The 20,567-nt window shown below is 40.2% G+C and overlaps 1 protein-coding gene and 1 pseudogene across 1 annotated transcript; both read left to right on the top strand.

Moving 5' to 3' along the window:
* The first annotated feature begins 13,206 nt into the window (after nt 1-13,206).
* On the top strand, nt 13,207-14,521 carry LOC140514650 (elongation factor 1-gamma-like; annotated as a pseudogene).
* A 1,732-nt stretch (nt 14,522-16,253) lies between these two features.
* On the top strand, nt 16,254-20,108 carry LOC140514805 (granzyme B(G,H)-like). The gene is made up of 5 exons (XM_072625187.1): nt 16,254-16,357; nt 16,914-17,064; nt 18,373-18,508; nt 18,778-19,035; nt 19,708-20,108. The coding sequence occupies exons 1-5, from the start codon at nt 16,300-16,302 to the stop codon at nt 19,855-19,857; spliced, it is 753 nt and encodes a 250-aa protein (XP_072481288.1). The 5' UTR covers nt 16,254-16,299; the 3' UTR covers nt 19,858-20,108.
* The last annotated feature ends 459 nt before the right edge of the window (nt 20,109-20,567 follow it).

Raw genomic sequence — 20,567 nt, 5'->3', positions numbered from 1 at the left:
AACTTGAATCAGAGGCCTCTGGATGCCTTTGTTTCTTTGGTGTTTGTTCTTTCTTGATCTTGGGTGAACATATTAAAGATATATGAGGGACTTGTTCAGAATTGGAGGTAACTACTGAATTGCATTGTATTGTAAGTCTAAAGGTAAAAGAAATTATTTATTTGTGGAATTATTCCAATCTAATCTAAAAAATAATTATTGAACACTTTGCTATGTATAGAAGAGAGAAGTTAGAATTGTGGCTAGAGGTCCAGCCTTGGAATCAGAATTGGTTGTTGTCCTTTGTTTTTGAAGAGAACCAAAATGTATCAGACCAGTGTTTGGGTGGGGGAGAGTGGGGAGATGTTCTACCACAAGTCTGGTCCAAATAGTCCATGTCAATATTTGGGATGGATTCTCTAAATTTGTCCATTTCACATTCTTCTGAGCTATTTCAATTTTGCTTTAGTCACAAAACACAGCACTTTCTCTGAAGTGGGCATGACATATTAAGCGGTCTTGTGCCAGTGTTTCTCATGTCACAGGATTCCAAAGTTCTTAAGCGAGACCTTAAGAGTGTCCTTGTATCACTTCTGACCACCATGCTTGCCCTGTGTGAGTTCTCCATGGGGTAGTCTTTTCGGGAAGCTTAGGTTTTGCATTCAAACAATGTGGCCAGCCTATCAGAGTTGCATTGTCTGAAGTAGAGTTTGAATGCTTGGCAGTTTAGTTTGAGAAAGAACCTCAGTGTTTGGTATCTTGTCCTGCCAGGTGATTTACAGACTCTTCGTAAGAAAATTTAAATGAAAGTGATTAAGTTTCCTGGCATGGCACTGGTATACTGTCTAGGTTTCACAGGCAACAATGAGGTCAGTACAGCAGCTTTGTAGACCTTCAGTTTGGTGGTCAGTCTAAAACCTCTTCTCTCCCACACTTTCTTTTGGGGCCTCCCAAACACTGAGCTGGCTCTGGCAATGTGTTTGTCAACCACATTAACAATGTGCATATCCCTGGAAATTACACTACCAAGGTAAGTGAACTTATCCACAGCATTCAAAACTTCTCCATTTGGTATAACTGATGGTTCCATGTATGGAAACACCTAGATTCAAACCCTGCCTCTGACACGTACTGTATGTATGTGTCATTGGTAACCTTTTGGTTTAGTGTCACCTACATCTAGGAGTTTAATTTAAAAAAAACAGTCAATTTTTATTGATAGTTTAGAGAAAGGGACTAGGCCTATGATTTAATTCATATAAGAAATTCTTGAATGAGGAAACTCCTTTTTACAAAACAAGTTGTACCTTTACTGCAACTTAAAATCTTAAGGAGTTTCCTAAGAAGTGAAAGGCTAAGTGACTTGACCTGGGTCACACAACCAATGTGTATCAAAGATGGATCTTAAACTCAGTTCTCCTTGGATTCAAGGCCAGCTATGTTAGCCTTCCTTTTCCATTTTTTAGTGCTATCTTTTGTACTTGTCACACTTATTTCCAAATATATTCTCCTATTTCGCCTTAAGCAACCTATTCCTTGTACCAGAAATTTAAAAAAAGAGGAAAAAACAGAGCAGGAAAATTAACCAACATGTCATCCATGTGTAAAATGAGTTGCTAATATGCTTTAGTAGAAAAGATTTCCAATTCATTCAATTCATCAGACATTTATTATACACCTAAATGTGCCAGGTATAAAGATAAAAAAGATAGTGTTTGGTTTCAAGTCTTTACATTTTACTGGGGTTGGTATAAAGCCAATCACTCACAGCACACACCTGAGGACTGCTATTGTGAGTGATTTTAAGAGCTTAATCACATAGTTTAATGAACTCTCTATTCAGTAATCAACTAAACATTGTTCAATAAAACATAACATTCATAACAACATCTTCAAGCAAAACTTATCATCTAATACATATATGTATCTTAGAACACTCAGTATGTCACATGGCCCATAGCATGTATCATTGCCTCTCCAAAATCAGGGGATCCTAGGCTAGGGTCTTCCCTGGCACAATGCATCTTTAAGGGGCAGCAAAAAATATCACCAGGTAACTAAGAACAATCTTCTTAATCAATACAGAGTGTTCAAGTGAAGTCCTGTGTCATCTACTGACTTCCAAACTCTACAACTCCTCCTCCATGGGCCAACCACTCCCACCTCTTGCCTGGGTTCACACACAGGCAGCTCTCTGCTCCTGCTCCTTGTCTCAGCTCATGGGGACTGTTCTACTCCAAACTCTTCCTTCTTCTGCCTGATAGCAGGCTCCAAGGTCTCCTGCCCTCAGCTTCTGTTTCTAGGAAAACAAAGGTTAACAGGGCTATACCAATATTTATACACGTTGTAAGTACCATCATTTCAATTCACTCATAAAGACCAACACACAGGGCTTCTATCTGAGAAATTAACACAGACCAATAGACAGGGCTTCTGTCTGAGAAATCAACACAGATCAACAGACAGAATTAGCATGGATCAATAGACAGTGTCGACTTCACAAGCATTCTTTCTGTTAGGCTTCCCCACAAGCAAGTTCCTCTAGCCTGATCATGGTTGCTTCTCCTTCAGCTCTGCTTCTCACTGCTCTTTCTACAATACATACATACATACACACACACACACACACACACATATATATACACACATGTATACATATATATACATATACACACACATGCTGTTTCTAATAAAAGACTCTTGATTGACTCAATCAAAAGCACTTGATTGGATAAAACTCAATCCAGAACAGCAGCAAAAAATCCTCCTTTGCTTGCTGTTATAGTTGGGGATAAGAAATCATCAAATTCATAAAAGTGATCAAATCCTTGCTTGTCCCTTTATCCGCCTCCCCTCAACAGAGTGTGGTCTGGCATGATAGAAATCATGCATGATTTACTTATAATTCGAAGCATTTGGCTTTCTCTACATGTGTTCTGACTCAGATTGTAGTATGGAAATAAACCACTATATGTAGTGACTTGGACTTTCCAAACATAGTATATGTGTATGTACATACACACATATACATACATATATATATATATATATATATATATATATACATACACACATATAGATACATATAGCTAACTCTTTCTCTATTTATGTAAACACACACACATGCACGAATGGACAAGCTCCATGGATGGTCCTAACTGCATGTCATGACCTGGGTAATAGATATTCTGTAATCCCTTAGTTTTTCATGTGTAGATGTTCAGGACTAATTCTTTTAAGTAATTACAGATCTCTTTCCACAGGTTATGCCATATTTTGAGGTTTGATGAAGAAAGCATGATGTCATTATCAAACTAAGGCATCTGAAGGACCTTACCATACACAGAGAATACCAAATGTTACATGGTTCTAATATTGCTGGATCATAGAATTGTACATTTGATTGGATGTTAGAGATCATCTGGTACAACGCTTAATTTTACACAAGAGGAAACTAAAACCTACTGAGGTTAAATGATATACCTGAGGTCACAGAATTAATTCTCATTCTTTCCATTGAAAATAACTTTCTAGATCCTTTCCAGGAATAAACACTAAATGTCAAACAGTATCAAGTTTTAGGATGACTACTATGGAAACTGTACTGATGGAATGCTTTCAAAAACTGTACTTCCCAACCCTTCATGTTCCCTGAGCACACGAGTCTGGAGGGTTTAATTAAAGAAGGCAGCAATGATGATAAACACCACAGTTTAGAAAATGTTAAACCAAGCTTATCGGTGTTCTCAGAGGGAAGGCACACATTAAGCAAAGTGAGGTAATTTGAGCTAATGAAGTTTGATTCTAAACATACAGATCAATTAAGTTTCAAGTGCCTAGTTGGGTTCCTGCTCTGTGGCTTTTGAAAGCAGCTGCTGCTTGTGAACAGGGAGGAGTTAATTGAGAAGGTGTGGAAACTAGAGAGAAACAGAACCAATTGTAGCTATTATGGAAACCTTAATATTGTGTCTTTTGCATTTGAAATTGAGGGAAAATAGAGAGGGGCTCTGCTCCTGTTCTGCTTCAAATATGCCTACTCCATGGCTCAAAGAGGGAATAATATGCACAATCAGTTGAATATGGAAACCTATCTTACCCAGCAGGGAAGTGGGAAAGAAAGAGATTAAGTAAAGGGAGTGAGGTGAGGACAGACAAGAGGGAGGGAAAATCAGGTGAAGTGATAGAGATATGTGTGTGTGTTGGTCCTTCATTGCAAAAGAAGACCATGCCATCAGAGAAATAAAGACATGACTTGCCCTTGACTTTGTTTTGAGTAAGGGAGGGCTGTGCAGGTCACCAGCCTCACTTCTCCAGAGCCATCTGAATCCAGTGACCAGATATTCATCAGGATGACTGGAGATGAACCAGGATGAGGCAATTGGGGTTGTGACTTGCCCAAGGTCACACAGCTAGTGAGTGTCACAGCTAGTGAGTGTCAAGTGTCTGAGGTGAGATTTGAACTCAGGTCCTACTGACTCTTGCACTGGTGCTCTATCCACTGTACCACCTCGCTGCCCCATTGAAGTGATAGAAGCAGAAGACTGGTGAGGTGGGAAAGGGTGAACAGAGAGAGAGGACAAACAGGAGGAACAATAGGATGGAGGGAAATACATAGGTAGGAATTATAACTGTGAATGTGAATGGGATAAAATCTCCCATAAAATGGAAATGAATAGCAGAGTGGATCAAAAACCAAAATCGTACAAGAAGCACCCTTGAAGCAGAGAGACACACACAGAGTGAAGGTAAGGGGCAGGAGCAGAATCTATTACGCTCCAGTTGAAGTAAAAAAAAAAGCAGAGTTAATCCTGATGTTAGATGTAGTAAAAGCAAAAATAGACTTAATTAAAAGAGATAAGGAAGAAAGCTACATTTTGTTAAAAGGTACTATAGACAATGAAATAGAAGAACAAGAAATAGTCTACCTGCCAGATCTACGGGGAGGGGAAGATTTCATGACCAAACAAGATTTAGAGAGCATTACAAAATGTAGAATAGAAATTTTGATCATAATAAATTGAAAAGGTTTTGTAACCAAAATTCACATCCTGCTAATATGTGCTGAATCAGCAGAAGTTGTCTAGGTATGGTGCTGTTAGGGCTGTTTTGGTCCTATGATATGTTCATCTCAGACAAATTCCAGACATCTGCAGGAAGATCAGCAGAAACCCAAAAAGTGCTGATAATTTTAAGACGATGTGGACATGATAACTTTAAAGTTTTATTGACAGCTCTGAAAAGATTGGGATATGTTAATGAACTAACCCCAGTGTGGTACAGGTAAGAGTGCTTTCCACAAAAAGGACAGCTAAATGGTGAAGTGAACAAAGTATGGCCTGGCATTAGGAAGACTCTTCTTCCTGAGTTCAAATCTGCCCTTAGATACTTACTAGTTGTGTGTCCCCAGGCAAGTCGCTTAACCCCATTTGCCTCAGTTTCCTCATCTGTAAAATGAACTGGGGAAGGAAATGGCAAACCACTCCACTATCTTCACCAAGAAAACTCCAAATGGGGTCATGAAGAGTCAAATAGAAAAAGACTGAACCTTCCCCTCAAACTGTAAAAATAATTCTTAAACCCCTATCCCCTCTTTGCCAGCCCCTCCCCCTGGCACTCTTTCAGCTCCATCAGGTGCCATGCTGCCTAGAGCTCCCAACTTTACTCCATGGGTACGTGAATGATACTCTCTAACTTTCTTCCTCCCCGTTCTACCTGCCTTGCCTTCACCATTCCATTCCTGTCTCTTTCTATGTTCGTCTCTGTTCCTTTTATGCCTTATTAAAATGTAATTGCAGCCCCATTTCCTACTGCTATTGTGGACTTTCCCAGTAAGTACACAAAGAGCCAGGCATGCCTACCCTAATTTCACAATTTCATAAATTATTCATAAATTCAATGCCATTCCCAGGTTTCCATGAATCACCTATGTGACTCATGTTTTTTTTTTTTTTTCCCACCTATAAAATGGGAGAGACAGACTAGATGATTTCTTTGATTCCTTATATTTGATAAATGAAGACTAATGTTGGGTACAAATAGATTGATGTGCATTTTTCATTTTAATTTCCTTTTTTGTTGCAAACTTAAGAAGCAAAGATTTGAAGGAACGGAGAAAAAAGAAAATGAGGACTGCTTGTGATATTGTACCCTTTGATTGCCCAATTTGACCCACAGTGTATGCTCTGTTAACATTCTAGTCAAAGGTCATGAAATTCTTCACTTTCCTTCGGATTTGGAATGACATCCTCTGACTGCTGCCTATTGGCCATGATGGTTCAGGAGTTTGTTCTGTGAGATGATATCAAGACGTATAAAAAGTAATTCCTGAACCCTAAATGCTCATGACACAAGATGGAAGAGACACTTTCCAGCCAGCAGGTCTTTTGGAGACAGCTTTCAAGAAGGCAAGTTGTGACTCCATTTGAGGGTGAGTGAAAGAAGAAAGGGTCTTTCTTTATCCTAATATACTGGCAGAGCTAAAGCCCTCCAGGCCCTGCTGTCCAGGTGGAGTATATACTCCCCAGGTGAGTTTGTGCCAAATGCTCCTGACCATCTTGTTTCTTCTCCTTTTGTGTTTCTTTGCCTCTAGCACCTTGTGAACATCAAGAGGTGTAGCAACAAAACAACACCTCCCAGAGAGATTGAATTGTAATAGAAGTCGCAAGATTTAGTCTTTTGGTAAGGGAAGTGTCAGCACTGGAGAAGGACATCCTCGGAATGTTTGATGATGGTGTCCTCAATGAAAGTGAAATTCAAAGCGTCTAATTAAAACCTTTTTTAATGTCTCAAAAAAGGCTTTAGCATTAGCCACCCAATGGATTGTAATAGTAGTAATAAGCTAATGAATTCTGTTCTAAACATTCTATGAATTTTTATTTCTTATCCTTTCATCTTTTGTTTGGGAATAAAAACTTGTTCTATATCTAATTCATGTTTGTACACATTCTCTTTTGCTAGAGAATCTTTAGATCTCATGCCTAAAATCATTTCTATAATTAGCAATCATATGAATTTTCTCTGAAGAAGCCAGGGTGAAGAGCTAATGAATGTAAGAATTAGGGGAGCATACTCCTCACATAGAGAAATCAGGCAACCCAAGAGCAATAAATGCTGTGTAAACCTTGTTGGCAGGTGCAGGACGGGGATTGGCTCAGGTAGCCACTGTATTGGAAGTATAATTTAAATTTAGCATTACAATAATGAAACTAACCCGCTTACTTGTATCCCTTTTAAAATTTCCTTAATTTTCTTTTGTGTATTTTTAAATGTTTTGCTGACATTTCCTTCTTCTTTCTTTCTTTCTTCCTTCCTTCCTTCCTTTCTTTCTTCCTACCTTCCTTCCTTCCTTTCCTTCCTTCCTTCCTTCCTTCTTTCCTTCTTTCTTTCTTTCCTTCTTTCTTCCTTTCTTTCTTTCTTTCTTTCTTTCTTTCTTTCTTTCTTTCTTTCTTTCTTTCTTTCTTTCTTTCTTTCTTTATTTCTTTCTTTCTTTATTTCTTTCCTTCTTTCTTTCTTTTTCTCTTCTTATTATTGTTTTTCTCCTTCTTCTCCTTCTTCTCCTTCTTTTTCTTCTTCTTCTTCTTTCTTCTTCTTCTTCCATCACTCACTAATTACCCATTCCCCACTCCTACATTCTCAAAACAGAAGACTTCCCTTAACATGTTACTTTTTACAAGTAACACATGTACATCTTAACAGGGACTGATTGGAGGGAATACCTTATTTGAAAGGACTGGCCATAATGGGGACCACTTTGGACACCATGAATGAGCAGTGGAGTGTATAATCTGGAGCATCATATTGAAATCACTCAGCTCAGTCCAGACTTTTGAGGCTTCGAGTCAGGAAGACCTCAGGCCTCACACACTTAATAACCGTGTGACTCCAAGCAAGTCATTTAACCCTGTTTGCCTCAGTTTCATCATCTGTAAAATGAGCTGTATAAGGAAATGGCAAGCCACTCCAGTATCTTTGCTAAAAAAACTGCAAATGGGGTCATAAATGATTGGATACAACTAATTAACACAACTGTTCCTAATTCTTTAGGGGCCACCATATTTGTATACAGCACTAGGTTGATGGAAGATAGTTCTTTCTATGTAAAATCATAGGAGTATTTTCCTGTGGATTGACAACAACCCATTTTCTCCTACTCCACACACTGAGACATCCATTTTGCTTTCAAGTGGCCCATAATCCAATCACTTGATGTTTATTGCAAAGAATGAATAATTGCTGCTTGGATCCAAATGCCCTTGTTCTCTTGGTACCTCCACGGGAATTTTATAATTCAGAATTAATTAGACAACAAGAGAGAATGGGGTGCCCATTTTGGTATAATAATTTATGCCCTGTTCAAGCTTATTGCATCTCTGCAACAAAGGTTGAATAATTATGCCATTAATCCCAAGTTGGAGGAGAGCTGTTGTGATTACAGCACATTTCTAATGCAAATAAAGAAAAATGTCACTTTTCCCCTCCAGCTAATGCTTTGAATGTAGATCTATAATAATAAAAGTTTTATTTATGAATGGGGCACTGACCCCTGGGAGCTCAATAAAGCACCATGCAAGCAAAACAATGGTTTAAAAAAACAAACAAAATAGCAAACTTTCACAATTGATTCTGAATCCAAAATCTGAACCAGGAAAAAAAATGAGAAGGATGAGAATGAGAGAATATGGAGGGTGGCTTAAAGAAAATGCGAGGGAGAATGAGCTTTTTCTAGGTGGACTGTTTCCGGTGGCACTTTTTTATTTATCTGTAGGCCTCACATAGGTAGTTATTGGCACACCTATGGCCAGGATTCATCCTTGTGAAGAATCAAAATTTGACCTGGACGTCATCTCTACCAATGGAGTTAATGACAATAGGGGGTGGGGCCTTAGTTGGAAAGAGACTAGGGGAACTGGAAAGCTCCTATTGTTCTGTGGTGAAAAAGAGTGCCTAAGCTCTCCTAGGCTCTAGCTATCCATATACACAATACAGAGTACCCCTTCTCCTCTCCAAAATAAAGACCACAGAAGGAGGATGAGGGGACAGATTGACTTCTTTATCTCCCCCTTCTCTCCTCTCCTCTTTTCTCCTCTCTTCTTCTTCTCCTCTCTCTCTCTCTCTCTCTCTCTCTCTCTCTCTCTCTCTCTCTCTCTCTCTCTCTCTCTCTTTCTCTGTCTCTCTTGCTCTCCCTCCTTTTCTCTTTTCTCTCCTCTCCTCACAGAAACCTGGGAGTATGATTATCCTTATTTCATAGATAAGGAAACTTGGACTCAGAGTGGAACTGATGTCTCTGTTCATAAGATTATGAAATAGATGACCTGGGAATTGAACTCAGGTCTTCTCATTCCAAGTTCAGTGTACATTCCATTGCACAACACTGGATTAGCAGCACAGATAGGAACACAGAGGAAAGGCAAGAATGAAGGGAGGAAGAAATAAGCACATAGGCACATGTATAAAGTATGCTACATGGGTGTGTAAAACTCATATCTGAGACAGGTTGGTTTTAGATTGAACTCAGAAAACTATGGTGTTTATTTGCAACTAACCTCATATACTTGGCCCCTCCTGGTTTGGAGTGAATGTCAATGGTAACTGTTTTTCTTTGAAACAGCAACCCTGAGGATCTTCCCCTCTCAGCTTTATGGTTTTTTCTTTCTAATTAAGGGGATATGCCTTGAAGCATTTCTTGAAGAGATCTAATTCACTGAATGGGCATTACCTCACTCAAAGTGAGAACCTGAAAAGCTCTTAACCTAAAAGGGCCAGGGTCTCCCATTGTATTCTAGACCATCTCTGGTCATCCTAATGAATATCTGACCACTGGACCCAAATAACTCTGGAGGACAAAGTGAGGTTGCTGACCTTGAATTGCCCTCATTCAAATCAAAGTCAACTGCAAGTCATGTCATCATTTCCCTGATGTCATGGTCCACTTCAAAAATGGACAGTCACAATAACCACATATATCTCTATAGCCTCTCTGTGACTGCAAGAAGCAAGGGCAATATGAGATGTGTTAGACCATCAAGGTTTAGAGCCAAAAGTGCTGAGACCAGACCTTGGAGTAAAGAGCAAATAAGAGAACTTGACCCATGAATTTGACTTTAGGAATGTTCCATCTCAGGATTTGAGGGAATGTGTGAGTTCTGTTTTTTCACTTCTACCACCAGTGGTATTCCACTTACCTCTCTTCCATTCATGTGAAAAGAGCTAGAAGGGATGAGCAACCCTTAGGTATTATTGTGAAATGAGAGCCATGCTATATGCTTCTGGGACTGATGCTTCCCAGTACCCAGGAAATCTAAGTCCCAGAATTATCATATGGAAAGCCAACCATAGGTAGAGGGAAAACAGTCAGAAGTTAAAAATAAGATCCATTGATGGGTTCCCATTCCTCTTGGTTTACTGGATTTCCTTCTTTGAGAGTTATATCCAGGAAACTATAACATTCTGGTCTTTCATTTTATTCTGGGACCAAAGCAACCACTAAAAGGTTATCGTCTCTAAGCACTGTCATATCTTTCCCACACTGACCACAAACTCAGACTCCTTTACATTTACATTCTTAGGTTTTTTCTGCTTTACAGTTATAGAGGAAGAGTACTGCATGAGAAAATGTTTCTTTGGTCTTACAGGTTTTGTGGTGGAAGGTAGAAGATGTGCAAGAAGGGGAGAACATGAAAAAAGAGTGGTCCAAATTTTCCTAGCTTTTGCTATGTTTCCATCTATTAGAAAGCTGAATTCTTGGCTTCAGGTAATATCCTGCATAGAAAAAGGGTTTCATTTGCAGTGAAGCTAAGTTGGTAAAAGGGTAAGAAGAAAGGCGGGGAAAATATTGTCTGGATACATGCAAATATCAACAGTGAAAAGGCCTACGTGTTCCCCCAAAAAGACCTGCTGCCTGATCATCTTGGTCTTATCATTGATCTGGCCAGCTCTGAGAGAGGATAGTTTTAAAGCAATTAACAGTAGCTTCCAGTCCCATCACTACTCCTCATTCGTCAGAAGGTCCTCCTAATAGATCTTGACATAGGATTTCACTTTTTCTCCCCAGTTAGTCTTTACTAGTGTCAACCAACTACTCTTGAGTTCTTGGCTCTGTTTTCTGGAGGAGGACAATCCTTTTCTGGCTGGATACCAGGTGTACTCCTTCTGGATGAAACCACCACACTAATTTCAAAGCTATCAAATAGTCAGTAACCTGTCAATCTCATAAGCCCTTTATAAAGACAACTATAAACTAACTGTAACAGAAATAAAGAAGAAACTAAATAACTGGACAGATATTCAGCAAGCATAGCTAGTTCAAATTAGCATAACATAAAGACAGATGAGACTGCTCAAACCAATGCTTGGATTTAATGCAATGACAATCAAAATGCATATTCATAGAATTTGTAAAGTCAAAATGGAGGAGCAAATGGATGAGAATATCAGGAGGAATTTTTGAGAAAAAAGGGAGGAAAGGGGACTTGAATCAATATCAAATTATACTTATATAGTTAAAGTTACCAACACTATCTGGTACTGGTTAAAAACATAGAAAAAGATCAAGAAAACAGGAAAGATAACACAGAATTGGAACCAAAAACTACACAGATTAGTGTCTGATAAATGTGAATACAGAAAATAGGGAAAGTAATGATTATTAAATAAAAACTGCTAGGAAAATTAGATAGCAACATGACCAATCTCATACATAACAATAAATTCCAAGTGAATCAAGTAGCTAATTTTTTAAAATTTCATAGATAGTGTGAAGTACATAGATTATCCTAATCATTCCAAATAAAATAATTAATAAATTTGGCTTCATGTCTTCAGCTTAAATAGTACTCATATTTGCTTCCCAATTTAAGGAGTGTATGTGTAGTAGTGAGGTCCAGAGATGGGGATGGCAGCTGTGAACTTCTTGTGGACATAAGTGGAAGACGTGCTCTGTTGTAGGCCAAAGTCAGAAATTAGCCAAATATTTTTTTTAAAAACTTTAAAAATTAGGAAAACATGCCATGATGTAGTTTTCACATTTATGAAGGGAAAGATGAATCTTGCAAAAGATTACAAAAGGCTTCTAATTGGTGTTCATGCCTGATCTCTTCCCATTCCAATCTTGTCTCTGCCCAATTGCCAAAGTGAATTCCCTTAAGCAGGGATCTAACCATATCACTCTCTCAATAAAATACAACAGATCCCTACCACATCTAAGATAAATTATAAATGATTCTGTTTAGCTTTTTAAAGCTCTTTACAACCCAACCCCAACTTGTCTTTCTAGCCTCACTGTATAGAACTTTCCCTTGTGAACTCTTTGACTCAGCTCGTCTCACCTTCTCTCTGCTCTTCACACAAGGAAGTCCATCTCTGTATGCATTGCCTTTGCACTGGCTGTTCCCCATGCCTGGAAGTCAATTCCTCCACATCTTCACCTTTTAGTATCCCTTTTTTTTTTTCCTTCAAGACACAGCTCAGGTACTGCCTTCCACGGGAAAATTTTCCTGATCTCTATAACTGCCAGTGTTCTCCCTGTCTACGCTGATTTCATTTGAATTTCTCCTCTTTACATTTATCATGTACCTATTTATATGTAGAATTACCTTTTGTTTCCATGTTAGAATATAAGTTTCTTACAAGTAGAGATTATGTAATTCTTTGTATTATAACCGCAATACCTAGCATATTGTCTGATACATAATAGATGCTTAAAAATCCTTATTGATTTGTTGATTGATTGAATGTGTTGACTAATTGATACAAAGGAAGCCAATCTCTAATGCATGAGAATACCAAAAGAATGAGTAGAGAGAAAGAAGGAAAAGGAGCCAGAGACAAACTAGAGGTATATACTCAGAGACTGGAAAGAGGAAGTGGAACCAGGGACAAGAGATGAATAGAGGTACGAAGATGTAGGAGAGAAGAGTGTTATAGAAGTCAAGGAAGACAAGAGAAAATCAAGAAAGAGGAGAATGTTAGCAGTGTCAAGTGTTTCACAAATGAAGAGAATGAAGATGCAGAATGGGCCATTGGATTTGACAATTAGGCAGTTAATGATGAATTTGGAGAGAGCAGTTTCCATGGCCTGGTGAGGATGGAAGCCAGATTACAAAGTGTGAAGGAGTGCATTGACAGTGACAGTTGTCAGTTGACAGCAGACAAGGTGAATGTAAATTGTTTTCTAAGTTTAGTAGTGAAGGAAAAATTAGAAATAAGATAAGCTTTCTCTGCAGAATCACCATGGCCGGCGGGACCCCGTACACGTACCCTGAAAACTGGCAGGCCTTCAAGGCCCTCATTGCTGCCCAGTACACTGGGGCCCAGATCCCCATGCTATCCCTCCTCTCCCCACTTCCACTTCAGTCAGACCAACAGCACCCCTGAATTCCTCCAAAAATTCCCTGCTGGCAAGGTTCCAGCTTTTGAGGGTGATGATGGGTTTTGTGGTTTGAAAGCAACGCCATTGCACACTATGTGAGCGACGATGACCTTAGAGGCGCACTCCAGAGGCCTCTGCCCAGGTGATCCAATGGATGAGTTTTGTTGACAGCTACATCATTCCTACAGCCAGTACTTGGGTGTTTCCCACTGTGGGCATCATGCACCACAACAAACAGGCCACAGAGAATGCCAAGGAGGAGGTGAGATGGATTCTGGGGCTGCTCGATGCCCACCTGAAGAATTGGACTTTCCTGGTGGGAGAGGTGTGACTCTGGCTGACATCACAGTTGTGTGCACCCTCTTGTGGCTCTCTAAGCAGGTCTTAGAGCCGTCTTTCCTGCAGGCCTTACCCAACACCAATCACTGGTTCCTCACCTGCATCCACCAGCCCCAGTTTCAGGCGGTGTTGGGAGAGGTAAAGCTCTGCAAGAAGATGGCACAATTTGATGCTAAAAAGTTTGCTGAGAGTCAGCCTAAGAAGGAAGCCCCAAGAAAAAAGAAGGGAAAGCGAGAAGAAAAACAGAAGACCTGGGTTGAGCGGAAGGAGGAGAAGAAGGTGGCGGCAGCCCCCCTCCCAGAGGAGAAGATGGATGAACGTGACCAGGCTTTGGCTGCAGAGTTCAAGGCCAAGGATCCCTTTACCCACCTGTCCAAGAGTATGTTTGTGTTGGATGAATTTAAGTGAAAATACTCCAATGAGGACACACTGACAGTGGCCCAGCCATACTTCTGGGAACACTTTGGCGGTGAGGGCTGGTCCCTGTGGTATGTCGAGTACCACTTTCCCCAGGAGCTCAGCCAGACCTTCATGAGCTGCCACCTCATCATTGGAATGTTCCAACACCTGGACAAGCTGAGGAAGAACGCATCTACCAGCAGCATCCTTTTTGGCACCAAAAACAGCAGCGCCATTTCTGGAGTCTGGGTTTTCTGGGGTCAGGAACTCACCTTCCCACTGAGTCCAGACTGGTAGGAAGATTATGAGTCCAACACATGGCAGAAGCTGGACTCTGGCAGTGAGGAGACCCAGACCATGGTCCAAGAGTACTTCTTCTGGGAGGGGGTCTTCCAGCATATGAGCAAACCCTTCAATGAGGGCAAGATCTTCAACTGAACTTCCTCCCTGCTGCCTGCTTCCTCCTCTGTAGGGAGGTGCCAGTTATTAAACAAAACTGAACACAGAAAAGAAAAAGAAAGAAAATAAGAAGTAGAGAGGATAATTGTTTGAGGGGAAATTTTATTTATTTTCATATTTCTTCCTATGGATAATTTGAGCATGTTTGTTTGAAGAAAGAAAGATACCAATAGAGAAGAAAAATCAGATGAAAGAAATCTAGGGGACTCAGTAGGCCAAAGAAATAAAAAAAAGAGAGAAAAGGATCTATATATGGTGGAAAAAAATGAAATAGCTAAACAAACTGTGATATATGAATGTCTGAATATTATTGTGCTAGAAGAAATAATGAATGAATAATTACAAGGGAATCTGAGAAGACCTTCATGAATTGATACAGAGTAAAATGAATGAAAACAGGAGTACAATTTTACAATGATAACATTATAGAGAAAAATAACTGAAGACTCCAGCACTTTGATCAACATGATAAACCAAGAGTCCAAAAGAATGAAGATGAAACATACCACTTACCTTCTGATAGAGAGATGATGAATTTAAAATACAGAAAGAGACATGCACTTCCAGGCATGCCTAAAGTGAAAATTCATTTTACTGGACTTTGCAGCTACATATCAAGAGCCTTTTTCTTTGTGAAATTTGCTCAGTGGGGAAAGGATCGTAGGGGAAACACATTAAGTTTTTAAAAAATACTAGTTAATAGAAAAAATAAACATCAGTAACAAAGAAGAAAAGCCAGAGCCTTCACTGACGCTGTCAAAAATATTGCAAACATTCTTCAGTCCTAAACAGAGAGTAGATTTGAAAATAAAAGAACAGCTAGATAACACAGTGGATAGAGCGCCAGGTCTGGAATTAGGAAGACTGATTTTTGTGAGTTCAAATCTGACCTCAGAAACTTTCTAGCTGTGTGACCCTTGACAAGTTATTAAACCCTGTTTGTTTCTTCAACTGTAAAATGAGCTGGAGAAAGAAATCGCTCCAGTATCTTTGCCAAGAAAAACCCTAATGGCACCAGGAAGAGTCATCCACTACTGAAAACAAATTGAAAGTAGAGCTAGAGAGGGCAGAATTTAAATTCCTTGAGGGTAGGAATTGTTTAATTTTTAATCTTTGTATTCCCCAGTGTCTAGCACAGTGCCTGGAGAGAATACATGCATACATACATACATGCATGCATACATACATACATACATACATACATACATATATATATTTAAAAGGTAGGATGTGTGATGGCCAGAGTAATTAAAATGGAGAAAATTGGAGAAAATTAAAATGGCAGTAAGGTAAAGGGTACAAATGGAAGAGTTAGCCTTGGTAAGAGGGCTAAGATTATGAATGACATTAAAGGACTGAGAAACATACTATGTATAAGTTACTTATTGTGCTAAATGCTGTCAGTTCACCAAGCTGAGTGAAACCCAGTCTTGTGCTTTAAGGGGTTTCAACCCTAGGACTCTGCCTTGCCTCCCTCTCCCAGGACCCTATATCCTGCAGGTAAAGATGATTAGCAATGACTCAGTGAGGCTGTGGTGGAAATCTTGGTTCTTTGATAATTTCCTTTTCCTCTAAGCCACAGAGCTATGTCATTTAAATGGTTTTGTGACTGTGTACTGGTGCTTAGGCATATATGGTCTAACTAGGAGGGCTGTGAGGTTACTTGAGCACCTCCTCTCCTTCCCCTTGTAGGGGCTATAAATTCTGGGGCTTTGGGGGTAAAAGCAGTACTTGCCTTGGATGCCTTCTCTGGCAAGATGCATTTCCTGTTACCCCTCTTACTGATCTTCCTTCAGTCTGCTGCTGCTAGAGCTGGTGAGTTCTATTCCCCATCCTAAAGAGTTTGAGTTTGGCCAAAAAGCTTCTATCCTTCCTCTGCTAAGTACTGAATCCTCCCAGCCTTACTGTAGATCCTTGGCCTCAAAACAGTTTACTGAGGAGTGTTAGTCTTCGACCATCCCTGGGGTCATGCTGATCTCACTTCAGATAAAAAGTAGGGAATATTGGGAGAGGATTTTCCAAAGGTCTTTGAATCTTTGTCTGCTTGAAAAAATTTAGTCCTGTCATTTTAATCTATGGTTGTTTGAAGTAGTTTGGTCTCAACAAAGGCTTGACCTCTGCTTTTTTGGGGAATGAGGAAAGATGAGGTCCAGAGTTGGAGTATAATACTCAGAACAGCCAGAGGACCCAGGAGTCCAGGATCTCAGTCCCTTAGCTTCTCCTGTAGAACTTGGCATTCTACCATCCATTCCTTTCCTAAGCCTTCTCCAAGCCCCAGATCATCTGTCTTCCTTGTTCCAACTTTCTGGAGAAGCCAGGAAAATAAGAACAGTGTCTCCTCCTAAGACTCACAATGGAGTTTCTTCCATAGGAGAGATCATTGGAGGCCGGGAGACAAAGCCCCATTCCCGGCCATACATGGCATATCTGCAGTACAAAGATAAAAATGGAAAAGAAAATATTTGTGGTGCTTTCCTGGTTCAAGAGAATTTTTTGCTGACAGCAGCTCACTGCTACGGAAGGTGAGTCATCAGATTAGGGTCTCTACCCTTTGCCTTTGACAGCCTTGCAGGGACAGCAGAGTGTCCAGGACAGATCCTACAAAGTATGCTTTCCCTACCCCACCCAAACCCTTATTGCCTTCACAGAAAGGGACCTCATGAACTCTTCAGAAATTAACCTGGCAACTTCTCAACATCCTGTACCCCTGACATGAGGCACTTATGGATGCAGTCAGCTCTGTATGGAGGCTGAATAAGTGATCCATTATGTGTGCTATCCTAAAGATTGGGAAGGATCCTTCTGTTAAAGAAACCTTTCCTACTGGGGGTGGCAGAGGTGGGGTAAGGAAGAGAATAAGCATTTATATAGCACCTACTATGTGCTGGGAACTGTGATTTAAGTACTTTATAATATTATCTCATTTGATCCTCAAAACAGTCCTGTGTAAAGTAGATTATCCTGCTATTATCCCCATTTTTATAGCCGAGAAAAATGAGGCAGACTTGTCCAGGTTCACAGTTAGTAAATATTCAGGGTTCAGTTTGAACTCGAGTTTTCCTGACTCCAGGCCCAGAACTCTATCCAGTGTATCAATGAACTTCCTGGCTAACAAGCTTTCTATAAAGCATGAAATTCCCATTAGATCCACCTCTTTGCATTTGGGCTTTTTCTTTTGCCTGAAAATTTGTGGTCTAGAAGGGTAACTCTTTAATCTCTTGGTCTAGGCTCACCACCAGGAAGTTTATTGCTGAGGAAGGAGAAACCAAGAGTAAGGAGGATTAAGCCCAGTAAAAGCAAGTCTGGATCTGCCTCCAGCTCTTCTGTGGGGGCTTCTGGGAGTAGCATCCAGTCTTGTGACATATCAGTCAAAATTTGACAACTTCCAAACTTTTCTTAGGGCCATTCATGACCCTGAGAGCCACTGAACTTCCAAAGCTGCTCAGAGATACCACTAAGGGGAAGAACATCCAGTAATGCAACTTCAGTCCTTTCCTCTCTAAACCTCTTTCACTTTGGTGGTGGCAGCAGCCAAGTCTCTTTTGCTCTGCCTGAATCTGTGCTGGGGACTCAAGGATCATGGAGTCACGTTTCATCTCTCTAGAACTGGAAGGAACCTCAGTGGTCACCTAGTCCAAACTCCTCCTTTGACAGATGAAGAACCTGGTGTCCAGAGAAATTTATTGATTTGACCAAAGTCAGGAAGTAGTAGAATTGGGATGAACATTGATATCCTTTGAGTGCAAATATGGCATCACTAGACTGCATGCCTCTCTGAAAATTTCCAGGAATTTCACATCTGTGACTCTCTTTCCCTTATCTTCTTTTAGCTCAATAAATATCACTCTGGGGGCACACAACATTAAGAAGAAAGAAGGGACTCAGCAACGTATTCCTGTGCTCAAAGCTATTCCCCACGAACTCTATGACAAACAGACCTTCAACAATGACATTATGTTGCTTAAGGTACTGTGTCCTTCACGATTTATAGCTTTTGGGTCCCCAGAAATAAAAACCTCTCAGGCTTTTAATTAGAGTCTTCTTTCTACCCCCTCAAACTTTCTCCATTTCTTTATTTAGCAGCCAAGAAGGGTGCGGTTCTAGTGGGTTCCTAGAACTGGATGACTGGGAAGTGGGAAGAAAGAGGAGACTTGCACACTTAGAGATTGGCTCTCTGTATGCTCTCTTGGGAAGCGGAGTGAGGAGAACTGGAATCTCTTTCTTTTCTATGACAGCTGAAGAACAAAGCCAAGCTGAATAAAGCTGTGAATCTCTTGCGCTTACCTAAGACAAAACGCAGGGTAAGGGGTGGGAAGAGTTGTACTGTGGCTGGCTGGGGGCGTAACCGTCAGAGGAAATATCCAGACACCCTGCACGAGGTGGAGCTAAAAGTGAAAGAGGATCGTGACTGCATGAAACTATACCCTAAAAACTACAATAACTCTACCCAGATGTGTGTTGGAGATCCTAAAGATGAAAAGGCTTCTTTTAAGGTAATTCAGTGTCAGTACTATTTTGAAAACTGTTTTGAAGTCAGTTGAGAAAGCTCAGAATCTGAAATATTAAAAGGATTTTCATTGGGAAATGGGATGATCCCCCATATTCCAGTTTCCAAAGGTCATTGGGAAGTTAAATGGTGTAGCTGATGGAACGCAGACCCTGGAGTAAGAAGAAATTCAACCCCAGACACTTAATGGATATGACACTGAGAAAGTCACTTGAAATTTCCTAGCCTCAGTTTCCTCATTTAAGAGGACAAAAATAGCACCTATCTTCTAGGATCAGAGTGAGGATAAAATGAGAAATTTGTACAGGGTTTTGGAAACCTTCAAGTATTGCTGTTGCTTTATTGTTATTATTATAATTTAGTTCCATTCTTCCCCTGAGCACACAGTTGTATAAATGTACACATTGGGAAAAATGTGAGGTTGCCTTGGTGCAATTTCATGTGAAATAACTTTTGAGAAGAGTAAGAGAGATCATCAATGACTTCCTTATAAATTCAGAAGGGCAACATGACGACTGGGAGATACACGGGGTGGTCTCAGGTCTCTCCAAATCTGGTGGAGGTCCCTCAGTACCTTACTTCTCCTTTGGATATGGAAAGAATTGTTGGGTGAGGAATGAGGACCTCTGAATAACTGTCAATCTTCCATGTATTTTAGGGGGATTCTGGAGGTCCTCTTGTGTGTGATAAGGTGGCGCAGGGCATCGTTTCCTATGGTTATGCAGATGGGAGAAATCCCCGTGTCTATACTTGGGTCGCCAGCTTCTTACCATGGATCAAGAAAACAATGAAAGCTCATGAGTACTAAGCATCAGTTGAGGTCCTGCTTCCAAGACTGAATCATTGTCTATGGTGACACTGTTCCTTGAAATGGCCTCTGGATACAGAGCCTAAAGCCAAGAGAGATGTTTGGGAAAGGAGGACTTCATGCAATTAAACCTTGGTTGCTAATTTGCAGTTGTGGTCATTCCTTTTTCTCTTTCTTTTCTATCATATCTGTCACTATAACCTCTTACCCCACCTAGCTATAAAATAAAATGACTTGAAAAATCTTAGAAATCACATGATCTAAGTCCTTTGTATTAAATTAGTTGATACAGACTTCTTCATGATAACACATCTTGTCATTAATGTTAGGAAAAAGTTTAGCAATAGGGCTAGAGACTTGGAGAAACTTAATTTTTCCACCAACAAAAGAAATCCTGCCAAGTTTTTGACTAAGTCCTGTCAATCGTCTGGGAACATGGTTGTTATTCACCTACCCCCCTTCAGCCCTCACTGTTGCTACCAGGGCACTTTATTTGGGAGCATGATTCAGTCATGATATACTATTCATATGGCTGTCATTCACTTATCACGAAGGAAAGGGAAGAAAAGGGAAAGGAAGGAAAAAGAAGGGAAGGGAAAGTAAAAGAAGGGAAGACAAGTGAGGGGAAGGAAAGGGAGGGGAGGGGAAGAGAAGGAAAGGGAAGGGAAGGAGGGATAAAGGTACAGAAGAGAAGGGAGAGGAAGTTAATG

This window comes from Notamacropus eugenii, chromosome 7 (genome assembly GCF_028372415.1).
Source record: "Notamacropus eugenii isolate mMacEug1 chromosome 7, mMacEug1.pri_v2, whole genome shotgun sequence".
In the NCBI taxonomy this organism is placed as follows: Eukaryota; Metazoa; Chordata; class Mammalia; order Diprotodontia; family Macropodidae; genus Notamacropus; species Notamacropus eugenii.
This window is presented reverse-complemented; position numbering and strand designations above follow the sequence as displayed.